This window comes from Nicotiana tabacum, chromosome 3 (genome assembly GCF_000715075.1).
Source record: "Nicotiana tabacum cultivar K326 chromosome 3, ASM71507v2, whole genome shotgun sequence".
NCBI lineage: Eukaryota > Viridiplantae > Streptophyta > Magnoliopsida > Solanales > Solanaceae > Nicotiana > Nicotiana tabacum.
In genome coordinates, this window is record NC_134082.1 from 115,533,215 (window position 1) to 115,545,996 (window position 12,782).

Sequence of the window (12,782 nt, forward strand, 5' to 3'; positions counted from 1 at the left end):
TACCTAATTCTCCAACACAATTTTCATCACAGGATCATACTAAACAACCTCATGCAGAACCTATACAACTGAGACAGTCATCAAGAAAACACAAAGCACCTAGTTATCTACAAGACTATATACATTCCCTACCTAAACTTAAACCAAATACCAACTCCCTTAGTGCATTGTTTTCTATAAACCACTATGTTGCCTCTGATCTACTAACTCCTAATAGTCAGGTTTTTGTGAGAAATATTCGTCATGATAGGGAACCATCATCATATGAGGAAGCAGCCATTGATTATGCATGGCAAACTGCAATGAAACAGGAGTTTGAGGCTCTATATTCCAACCATACTTGAGACCTGGTAGCTCTACCACCAGGAAAACAAGCAATAAGATGCAAGTAGGTTTACAAAGTGAAGCATAAAGCTGATGGTAGTATAGAAAGGTTCAAGGCCAGATTAGTTGTGAAAGGCTACACACAACAGGCAGGAATTGACTACACAGAGATACTCTCCCCAGTAGTGAAGATGACAATAGTGAGAGCATTAATAGCCACAGCAGTGAAGAAGGGTTGGTACATATCTCAGTTAGATGTAAACAATACCTTCCTCCATGGGGACCTTAATGAGGAAGTATATATGCAAACCCCTCCTGGACTTGTTGTGGACAAACCTGGACTAGTATACAAACTAAACAAGTCTCTCTATGGTCTAAAGCAAGCTAGTCGACAGTGGTATGCAAAACTGACTGAGGCTTTGTGCTCAAAAGGATATATACACTCCATGAATGATTACTCACTCTTTTATAAGAAAATGGAGATTCATTCGTGTATGTTGCAGTATATGTTGATGATGTGTTGCTTACTGGAACTGATCAAGAAGAGATCACACAGTTGAAAGACTCCTTGCATGAGCAGTTTAAGATCAAAGATCTAGGGCAATTGCACTTCTTTTTGGGGCTAGAAGTAATATACAAGGATTATGGTGTAATAATTTCTCAAAGAAAGTTTGTGCTGGACATGCTGAAGGAGTATAACTGCCTAGACTACAAGTCTTGTTCTTCACCCTTAGACCCTATAATAAAGCTAAAGGCTAAAGAAGGTATCATTCTACAGGATCCATCATACTACAAGAAACTGGTAGAAAAGCTGAATTTCCTAACTAACACTAGACTGGACATTGCATATAGTATTCAGCACTTGAGTCAATTCATGCAAGAGCCCAGAGAGCCACATTTGAAGGCAGCTTTTCATCTGCTTAGATATCTGAAAACTGATCCCACTTTGGGAATCTTCATGTATAAGGATGCAGATTGTACAGTCAGAGCATATTGTGACTCTGATTGGGCAAGTTGTCCAGATTCCAGGAGATCCATTACATGCTATTTGGTGATTCTGGGAAATAGTCATATTAGTTGGAAGTCTAAGAAACAGGAAACTATATCACTATCTTTTGCAGAAGCAGAGTACAAGGCTTTAAGGAAAGTAATGGGGGAACTGGTATGGTTGAACAGGTTGTTTGAAGAACTAGATGTCCCTTTTTCAATGCCTATTTCAGTGTACTATGATAGTCAATCTGCATTTCACATTGCCAAGAATCCAGTCTTCCACAAGAGAACCAAGCACATAGAAGTGGACTGTCACTTTGTGCGCGATCAATTACAAACAGGGTTAATTTCACTCCACCACATTGGAACAGACAGTCAACTGGCAGATATTTTGACTAAAGCCTTAACTGAAATCAAACATGGTGCCACATTGAGCAAGTTGGCTATGTTTGCAACACCTCCAACTTGAGGGAGGAAGTGTTAAGATTAATTATAACTTCCACTAATTTATATAGTTAGTGTATTAATGTTAGCTTTATTAGAGTCAGTTAGTGGTTAGTTGGTTAGCTTAGCTCTGTCTTTACATACTTGTATATAGTGGGAGGAGTCCCATTAGTTTACATAGATTTTTTGAATGAATGATATAGAAATTCTCTTCCAGAATGTTCTTCTCTTCTCATTGAATAGCTTCAAGTTCATGGTACTGAGCTTCCGCCATTGTTGTTGCTGCATTCTTAGCTCAGCTAAGAAAGAAACTACTGTTCCATTGCCGGAATTTTAATAAAATGCACTAAAGGATGGTTATGGTTTAGTGTGAGATAAGTCAGTTATAACTCTTGCCTTTCTGTTCCTTTTTCCTTTTATCCCTGCCTTTCTGTTCCTTTTCCCTTTTATTCCTAAGCACTGCCATAACAGCTTAACCAAATTGGGGGCAGCATTTTCTTTTTTGGAAAACTTATTCACACACGTAATTATACTAAATTAAGCAATTCAATCTTTTAAAGTAACAAAACATATCACTTAATTATATTTAAAGTGATAAATAATTATATACAAACATATCTTTTCTTTATTTGATTTGTGTAAGACCGAATGCATAGGAAGTAAGGCTGTATTGTGGCCCGGACTTAGCCCAGGACCGCGGGCCTAACGGGTCAAACGGGTCGGTTCAACCGGGCCTGGGCTCTAGTGGTGTAAAAGCCCGTGGTGGGCCGGTTCAAGACAATTAGCCCGTGAGCCCGGGACCGACAGGCGGGCCTGGGCCGGTTCAACCGGGCCCAACGGGCCTAACGGGCTCCAACGGCTAATTTTTTTTAAAAAAAAAATTTAAAAAAGACCAACGGTCAGATTTTTAAAATCTAGCCGTTGGCCTTCAAAATTTATCCGTTGGCCACTTTAAAAAATAGCCATTTGGCCCCCAAACTTTGCTTTAACCCCAAACTTTTTATAATTACACTTTTTTCCAATTCTCAACTATAAATACCCCCCCATTTCATTTTTACTCACAAATTCATCAATCTCTCTCAATCTCTCTCTAATTTTCTTCTATAATTGCTTGCTTTATTATTGCAATTTCGTGAAAAATTGTGAAGTTGGTGAATTGAAGTATTCAAGTCTTCAACGATATTCAATTTTCAAGAAGTTGTTCGTCAATTCGGTAAACGCGTTCCAACTCTTAAGTTTTAATATTATAGTTTTGTTAGTTTTATTTAGTACAATTATAATTAATATGACATTTTCTTTGAAAAATATTTTTGGTGGTAAGGATAAGGGAAAATAAAAAATTGGTGAATCTAGTAGCCAAGCTACTACTCTTCCCCCGGCTCCCCGACCCAGACCTGTTACCCATCCTCTAATATATATTACATAAGGCAATATATAATTATATATACACATAATACACCCTTATATATACATACTATACATACTATATATACTATATATATTTATATAGCTATATATAAGCAATTTATACTAGTATATACATATATAGTTTACAAGAAAGTGCCTTAGATAAAAAAAATAAAAAGATAGCCCGAAACAAAAAAGCCCGTTAGGCCCGCGGGCCCGACCCATTTAGCCCAGGACCATGTGGGCTTAGGACCACCGTGGACCGGTTCCACACATTGGGACCGTTTGGCCCGGGACCGCCTCATCCCGGCCCGTTATACTACTATATACATATATAGTTTACAAGAAAGTGCCTTAGATAAATAAAAAAAAAAAACTCGAAACGGAAAAAGCCCGTTAAGCCCGGCCCATTTAGCCCGAGACCATGTGGGCTTAGGACCGCCGTGGGCCGGTTCCACACATTGGGACCGTTTGGCCCAGGACCGCCTCAGCCCGGCCCGCCTCAAGCCCAGGCCCATTTGGCCCGGGCCCGGATCACAATACAGCATTAATAGAAAGTCTTGTACCATTTTCTATTATGCTTTTGTATGCTTCCACTTTTTGGGGGGGGGGGGGGTGGGGGGGTCTTTTTCTTTAGATCTACAAGAATCATGACTATTAATTTAACCATGTGAATTACAATCATGAGTCTCAACTGAGAGTAATGCCAATAATGTTCCATATGTGATATAAAAAAGATTTCGAGGAGTAAATAAGATTTTTTTTATAGATATATTTATCAAATCTATTAAATCAACAAATACAATAATTTAGAAATAAAAAAGAATTAGACTATTTCATGTTGAGTGTGAGCTAACAAATTTTTTGAAAAATACATAGAAAGGAGAAAAAGGAAAGAAAAAGCTATGTAGTGTCAAGTGGGTACAGGACAAGAAATCGAATAGTCGTTTTCATAGTCCTTCAAGTGTGTTCCACAACACACAAAAGAGTGAATAACTCAACACCCACTCCCTCTCGTGCCTCCATTTTTCGTTTCTCCTTTCACTTTCACCTAACACTCTTCCAATTCTTTAATTTCTATATATCCTTTTTCTGGTGATTTGCCATAGTAGCCCCAGTGCTCTCTCTCTTATTTGGCCAGAAACCATTACATGAAGTATGACATAAATAAATACCTCATTCTCTCCTCCTCAGCAAACAGCCTAAACCAACACGACACTTTTTATTAATTCTCTCCCTCCACATACTCGTTTTTTTCTTAGTATAAATTAAATGGTACAGTCTATCAACAGTCGCAGAATGGAATAACAGAAAATCTCTCTTATTTTTTTGGTTGCGTCTTCACTCTTCTCGCCTATTTTCACTATATTCTCCCAAAAGAAAAGGATCCCACTTCTTCATTAAACAAACACACCTATTATAACGAGAACGCAAATATAGTTCACAAGCCCTTTCTCTTGCTTTTTTTCTCTCTTTCTGCGGCTCTGCCTCTGCCGCTGCTAACGTTGTTTGCTGACAACACTACACAAATTTCAGAAAGACTAAAAAAAGAGAGCCACAACCCCCTACAAAATTCTTGATTCTCTCACTCCCTTTCTCTCCATTCTTAAGCACAGTTTTTTCTCGTTAAGCTCTCAGAAATAGGTGTAAGCTAAATGGGTATTTGGAGCAACCTACTTGTGCTCCTTCTTACCTGCACTATTTTCCATTTTTGTACACCAGATCCAAACGACGAGATGTGCTTGACCCATCTCAGTCAATCTTTACAAGACCCTTTGAAAAATCTTCAAAACTGGACTAAATCCTCCTTCGCTAAACCTTGTGATGGGTTCACTTCATATCTACAAGGGGCAACTTGTAATAATGGTCGCATCTACAAGCTATCCCTTTCAAATCTTTCCCTTAAGGGTACCATTTCTCCTTATTTATCTAATTGTACCAATCTTCAAGCCCTTGACCTTTCCTCCAACTCCATCACAGGCCCAATACCAATAGAACTTCAGTTCCTCGTCAATCTCGCTGTCCTCAACCTGTCCGCTAACCAACTTTCAGGCGCAATTCCTGAACAGCTCGCCATTTGCGCTTACCTTAACGTCATCGATCTCCATGACAATCAGTTCACTGGTCCTATTCCGCAACAACTGGGCCTCCTTGTGCGGTTATCTGTGTTTGACGTATCGAATAATAGATTGTCGGGTCCAATACCGGTGTCACTGGGTAACCGGAGCGGAAACTTGCCCCGATTCAATGGCAGTTCGTTTGATGGGAATAAGGATCTTTACGGGTACCCATTACCACCTAAAAAGAGTAATGGGTTATCCGTTTTGGCTATTGTAGGGATCGGATTAGGAAGTGGCTTTTTGAGTTTGGTCCTAAGTTTTACTGCTGTTTGTATATGGTTGAGAGTTACAGAGCAAAAATTGGATGCTGAAGAAGGCAAAATCAGTCAACTCATGCCTGATTATTGAACATCAAATCATACTTTTGAGATTACAGGTATGTTAATTTTTGAGGTTGGTTTGTTTTGCCCCCTTTTTTATTTTGCCTTTTTGGGTTTTAAATTTTTCCAAAGAAAAGAATTTCCCTTTTTCTTAGTTTTGGGTTGTTTTCTAGGTCATTATTTTTATTTTAATTATTTTATTTAGCTTCGTTTTATTTTTTTTCCTTCTAACATTTGACCCCCAATATGTAAAGGATTGAAGAATTTGGAATTGAGTTTCTAGTACATATATTACTTAGCAGTACAGCATTAATCTGTACTCTAATTTGATGCCTGGGAAGTGGGTTGGCTTTGTCCACTCCAGGTTGTACAACTTAGACGTGCGTAGTACTTATCCTTTATTTAAAAAAATAAGGCAAATCGTGCATATATGTTAGTCGCCAATCATAGAAAAATGTAGCTCATTTCCAGCACCATGACTTGTTGGGGTGTTGTTTGTAGTTTAGTTTTTGTATTTGGAAAAATCGGAGAAACACGGTGGATGGTTTTGTTAGTACCAACTTTGATCTCGATTTGTCGCTCTGCCGTTATTCTCTTAATTTTCCATTAAAATTGATGACTAAGAAGCCTTGGGTAAACTATCACCACACCTACTATTCTTTTATAACATTAAATTAGAACTTAGTAAATTTATATTTTTTTAAAGACATTAATTATATGTGTAGAAAAGTCATTCTTGGATATGCATCAAACTGATGATTTATGTATATGATTGAATTCAGTGCCAAAGCTAGAAAAATTTTCTTTTAGGATATTCAATATTTATATATAGATATAAAATGTAATAATACTTAATGTATATACACTATATGAATTTTCGTATAATGGTATTCAATTGATCCCCCTCCACGATTGTAGTTCTGCCCCGATTGGTTGAATGTAAGGTTGGTGCCAACTAGAGGTGGCAAACGTGCGGGTCAGATTGGATATGTACGGTGTAAAATGGGCAATTTAAAAAATGAATAAATTATCCGACCCGATCCATATTTAATACTGATAAAAAATGAGTTAATCGGCGTCCATATTATCCGCGGCTTCTTGAATATGATCAATTTCGAGAGAATTCTAAGTCTTCCAAACTTGAGGAGTCTTCCAAACTTGAGGAACTCCCAATTTGAAGCTTTACAAATATAAAAGTTAAACTTATTAGTTATCCATTGGTTATTCATTTTCTAAGTGGATTATATGATTATTATCCATATTTGTCTCGTTTTTAAAAAGTTTATAATCCAATCCATTTTTAATAAATAATATGAGTGGATAAATGTTTTCTCATTTACCAGCATATAACTAAAGAGATATTTGTGGCGCCTCAATGTTTGGTACAATCATGTTTGTTTACGCGTTGCTATAATGACAGAGTATTAGGCCTAGAAAATTTGCCCAACAAGAAACAGCAAAATCGGAATATTGGGTCGACCAACAAATTCTTCAGGATTATATGACAGATATACTTCTTGTAGCATCGCAATTTCTAATCGTTTGAATCAAAACTCTATCTTGAAACTTTTATTTTCTCCACGTTGTCCCTAATCTTAGGTCTTTACTCAAAATAGGTCCATAATTCCTATCCATTTCCACACAAATTTAAAAGAAATGGAAGTGGTAAGATTTCCATTTTTATTTCTGTTCCCCTGAGTGTTACTATAAAAGAAATTTCAAGAATAATTCCTATATGGCTAAGCGTTTTCTTTCTTTTTTTATGGAATAGTCTATCTCTTAAAGTTTGATTCCGGAACATCTTTAAGTTAAAAATGTTCCTTCGGTAATCAGCCTTGCATTACCCAAGACGAGTATAGTTCTAAAAGTAGGGGTCTACATAGGTCGGGTTGGTTCGGATTTTGTAATTATCAAATCAAACCAATTGTGTTGGGTTATTAGATCTAAAGACCAAACCAAATCAATAAAACTCGAGTTTAGGTTGATGCGGAATAAGCCATTTTTCCCCCGTTTCCATGGAAAGGTGTCGAAGGAATCAATCTCGATTTTTCTCGGGTTTTCGGATTTTTTTCCCGATAAAATCTTCGTAGCACAAAACATATAACTTGTGTTCAAAATATTTCGTGGATCCTAGTAAGATACAACTATATAATGTATTTTCCAAGAAAATAATTCAAAATATAAGATGTTTCATGACATTATCCTAAAATATTCAACAATAAAGACAATAAAATTATGTAATATAAATATTGCTAATTAAAAAGCCATAATAAAAATAAACATAATCTAAAAGTACTAAGCCATGCTAAAGTAAGTAGACTAATAAGGGAGTATTAATTACATGACTAAATGCTAAATAAAAAATAAAAATAGATTATGCATTTTATCTAAATTATTGTAAAATTAAAAATACATATTCAATACATTGTCATTCGTAGTATTGAATTGAATATCTTTTGTTAGCATTAGAATTGATTTGATTTTGGTTTGGGCTTTTGTTAACATTATTTAAGTTACTAATATTAATGGCTATAAAATTTATTGGAACATACAAAAGTTCTAAGTCCAACCTTGAAATAATACCTTAAAAGATAAAATTATGAAAATGTTTAAGAAATATTTATAAATTACATCACAATAAGTATATTTATATATTACATATATCTAAAATTTCTAATATGTAATGTCGAGTTGGTTTGGTTTCGGTTTGACTTTCTTTAGTTAAAACCAAATCAAACCACTTATGGTCGGGTTTTTTTCCCAACACCAAACCAAATCAAACCAAATCATAATCGAGTTTTTTTTCTCGGTTTGACTCGAATTATCGGGTTAGTGCGGTTTGTCGGTTTCCTTTGTATACCCCTTCCTAAAAGCATAAAAGTTTTGTCAAATCAATTAGCGAAGACATGTGTCATATATACAAATATTTATAAGTTAATATTATTAAGTGATACAATGTAAATTGTTTGGTTTGATATAAATATTGAATAGGAATAAATATTTTTCTTTAAAACTAGCACTAATTGGCAACACTGCAATACGGTAATAATTTAACTGTATTCAGTATTTAGCTAACCAATCTAATTTACTATGATTAAGTGCTAAATTAAAGTGAGAATATTTATGAATTAGCAACACATATGTTATGTATTTATTTATCGATATAAACATCAGGTTCTCAAACACAGATTTAAACTTCAACGTTTCAAAAACGGCATTATTCAGTGGACATCATATTGTCACCAAACACAATAAGTTACCAATTATCTTTTCTGTATGTGCATAAGTGAAAGTTTGGATTCAAATTTCAGCCTTTTGTGTTATAATTGACTGTAGTGGATTTAAGTCGTTGGCATCATTACTCGCTGTGATCTAGCCGATGTGTCAGCGAAATGTTGTTCCTTAGCTTCTTGACTTCTTCTCTTTATGATTTTGAATACTCGTAGTTAGGGGTACATAGGACGGATTGATTCAAATTTTACAATTATCAAACCAAATTAATTATGTCGGATTATTAAATTTAAAGACTAAATCAAACCAATAAAATTTGGGTTTTTCATTTTCGGGTTTTCTCGGGTTTTCTCGAATTTTCGGGTTATTCGGGGTTTTTCGAATTTTTTTCCGATAAAATCTTCATAGAACAAAACATAAAAATTGTGCTCAAAATATTTCTTCAATCCTAGTAAGATACAACTATATAAAGTATTTTCCAAGAAAATAATACAAAATATGAGATATGTCATGGCATTATCCTAAAATATTCAATAATAAAGACAATAAAATTATGTAATATAAATATTGCTAATTAAAAGTCATAATAAAAATAAACATAATCTAAAAGTACTAAGTCATGCTAAAATACGTAAACTAATAAGTGAGTATTAATTATATGACTAAACGCTAAAGAAAAAATAAAAATAAGTTAAGCATTTTTATCTAAATTATTGCAAAACAAAAGTAGATATTTAATAAATTCTCGTTCGTAGTATTGAATTGAATGTATTTTGTTAGCATTAGTATTGATTTGATTTTGGTTTGGGCTTTTGTTAGTACTATTAATTTACTAATGTTAATGGCTATAAAACTTATTGGAATATTTAAAAGTTCTAAGTCCAACCTTGAAATAATACCTCAAAAGATAAAATTATGAAATCTTTTAAGAAATATTTATAAATTACATCACAATAAGTATATTTATATATAAAATATATCTAAAATTTCTATATATGTAATGTCGAGTTGGTTTTGTTTCGGTTTGACTTTCTTTAGTTAAAACCAAACCAAACCAATTATGGTCGGATTTTTTTGTCCAACACCAAACCAAATCAAACCAAACCATAGTCGGGTTTTTTTTCTCGGTTTGACTCGGATTATCGGATTGATGCGGTTTGTCGGTTTTTTCTTTGTACACCCCTACTAGTATTTAATTTCTCTAGTTAAAATATCTAATAATACATGTTTCGAAGCGTGACTAAAATCATTTTCAAACGCATGATACGGCTTACTGCTGATGATTTATGTAATTAGAGAATTTCATCAACATTAAAAAGTTAAAGCATACTCTTTCAAAAAATAAAACTCCTATATATGTCATTGACCTGTCATTTTGAAATATTTTAACTATGAGAGTTGTGATTCATAGTACAATATCCACCAAATTATACCTGTCGTTTTTATTATATTCTGAGACATTCCATTTTTTTTTGTAGATATTCTCATAACTTTCAATGTTTAAATTTATTAAATAATTTTGAGTTTTAAACTTTGATGTGAAACTTTTATATCAGACTAATATTATATATAAAAACTAATTTCTAATCCAATATCATCATATAAAATTGAAACAATGAAGTAATTTTTCTGTGGTTTTTAAATTTATAATTTTTGACAATTTAGTAAATTGATATCCGAGTTGGTACCGAGGATTAAATTATTAATCTTTATACTTTAAATCTGATCATTGTTTCTTGAGATGAAGAAAGTATATTATTTGCTAACCATTACCAAGTTCAATAGTTCTATTGTCATGAAAACTCACGTTTTCAATGAAACACTTTTTTCTTTTCTAACAAAAGAGAAGAAACTAGCGTCATCAACTTTTTTTTTTCATGCATCAAGATTAGCAGACAAATATAAAGTAATGTTTTGGTTAAAATGCAAGTTAATAATGTAATATTAAAACCGAAGGCTCTGCCTTTTCGTCTTATTGAAGAATAAAAACATTCAAGCAGATTGGATGGGCCCCTGTGGACAAATATTCAACTCCCCACCGAAAGTAACATCCGATAAAAACCACAGAATTTTTTTTTTTTTTTTTAAAGAGAAAAGAAGAAGAAGCAGGCTGGTCAAACTGAACATTGACTGTTCTCATTAATGGGTCATTTGAGAATGACATGTGTCATAATACCAATGGACCCCGCTTCATCTAAATGGTTGCTATCTCCACGATTCTGGAATCAGGAGGCTTCCACATACGCACATACCGCACCGTTTGTGAAACGGAAGGACCCAAAATTCCCAAAAAAAAATATATCAAGTGAAATACATTGCATAACTAATTAAATGAATCTTTTTAAGATAAAATCATTCGTTTGGTGAAATTTTGTAAAAAATTAGTTACATCATACAACTACCAATCAATACCAAACTATTTACGGTCAATTATATGATTTTTCACTGGTCATACTTTTTTAAATTGAAATTTGAGGTACGTCCTAAATCGAAAATACTTCGGCAAGATACATATATTGCTACCTGAGCTACTGACAAAATCACTCTTACACACTTTCTGATAGTAAAAATTATCTTACACACTCAATTTTTTAAAAGTATGTATATGACACACCACTTTTGTAGTTGACAACTTTCATAAAACATGTCTACATCACACAACAATGGGGCTGCAACACGTGTCCTTAGCTTAAAATATACTTAGAGTTACAAATCTACCTCATCTCCTTCCTTCTTAGGTTTCTGGATGTTTTTTTTAGATTCAACTTCTCTTTTAGTTACTTTTTTTTCTTTCGAAGCCACCCTAATTAGAGCCGTCAATATGGGCTTGATCCGTTGGCCCAGTCCAGCCCAACCCGTAATTTAGCAGGGTTGGACTAGAGTTTTTGAAACCCATTTAAAAATGAGGCTTTTAAGCTCGGTCCGAGTAAACCCATGGCCCGTGAGGCTTGATTGAGGCTGGACTGGGTCGGTTCATGGGCCTAATAAAAATACGTATTTTAAAATATATAAAATACAAAAAGTATATGATACAAAAAATAACAAGAAGAGTATCCCAAGCTTAAAGTTTATTAAGCTCATCATATTAAAAGAAGTCTTAAAACGATAATTAGTTTTAAAAATTTAATTATTCTTAATATTTAACTAATTAATATTGCAAACGAATTGTAGATGTAGGTGAAAGTGAAGATTTCAAGACAAACTTCTCACAAGCGGATTCAAATGTATTTGATGAAGATGATGTGTTGGATATCCCATAAGCATCATGGACGTTATTTTAAATAGCTTGTTTTGAGTTTTGACTTTTAGTGAATGAAATATAGTATTGTCTTTCACCTTTTTAGTGTTTATTGTGATATATTGGAATAGTATAAAAATTAGTTATTAAGTTTTGTGAAATTTTTCCAATAAGATTTTTTTAACTTTTAAATATTTATCTATTTTTAGGTTAGAACTTAAATAAAAAATAAAAAATTGTATTTAAAAAAATGATGGGCAGGTTGTGGGGGCCCGCAGTCCACATAGGCTGAGGTGGGCTGACCATTATAAGGTCCATCAAAATGGTGGGCTAGCCCGGCTTATCAAAATGGTGGCCTCCCCGGCCCAGCACGTCAATTGCTAAAGCCCACATGAGTTGGGATGGGCTAGCCCTGCCCTGCCCATATTGACAGCTCTAACCCTAATCAATTTCAGTTCATTCCAAACATCAAATTTAGCTTTGTGCAAGTGTCTTCATCAAGGACCTAGAACACCCACTTGAATTTGAACATGAAATTTCATATCAAATGTATATTTCGACTTCAACCTCCGAATCTTGCCGGCAATGGTGATGTGAACATTACTCCACCCAAATCTCATCCCAAACAAGTGATTAAAATTCAATTTTCGATTTCAAAAACACCATACTTTTTAAAAAAATTGTCGATTTAACAAAATATTGATTTTA

General features: G+C 34.0%; 1 protein-coding gene across 1 annotated transcript; it reads left to right on the top strand.

Moving 5' to 3' along the window:
- The first annotated feature begins 4,114 nt into the window (after positions 1-4,114).
- LOC107800653 (receptor-like protein 44) lies at positions 4,115-6,173 on the top strand. Its single transcript, XM_016623868.2, has one exon. The coding sequence runs from the start codon at positions 4,821-4,823 to the stop codon at positions 5,631-5,633; it is 813 nt and encodes a 270-aa protein (XP_016479354.1). The 5' UTR covers positions 4,115-4,820; the 3' UTR covers positions 5,634-6,173.
- The last annotated feature ends 6,609 nt before the right edge of the window (positions 6,174-12,782 follow it).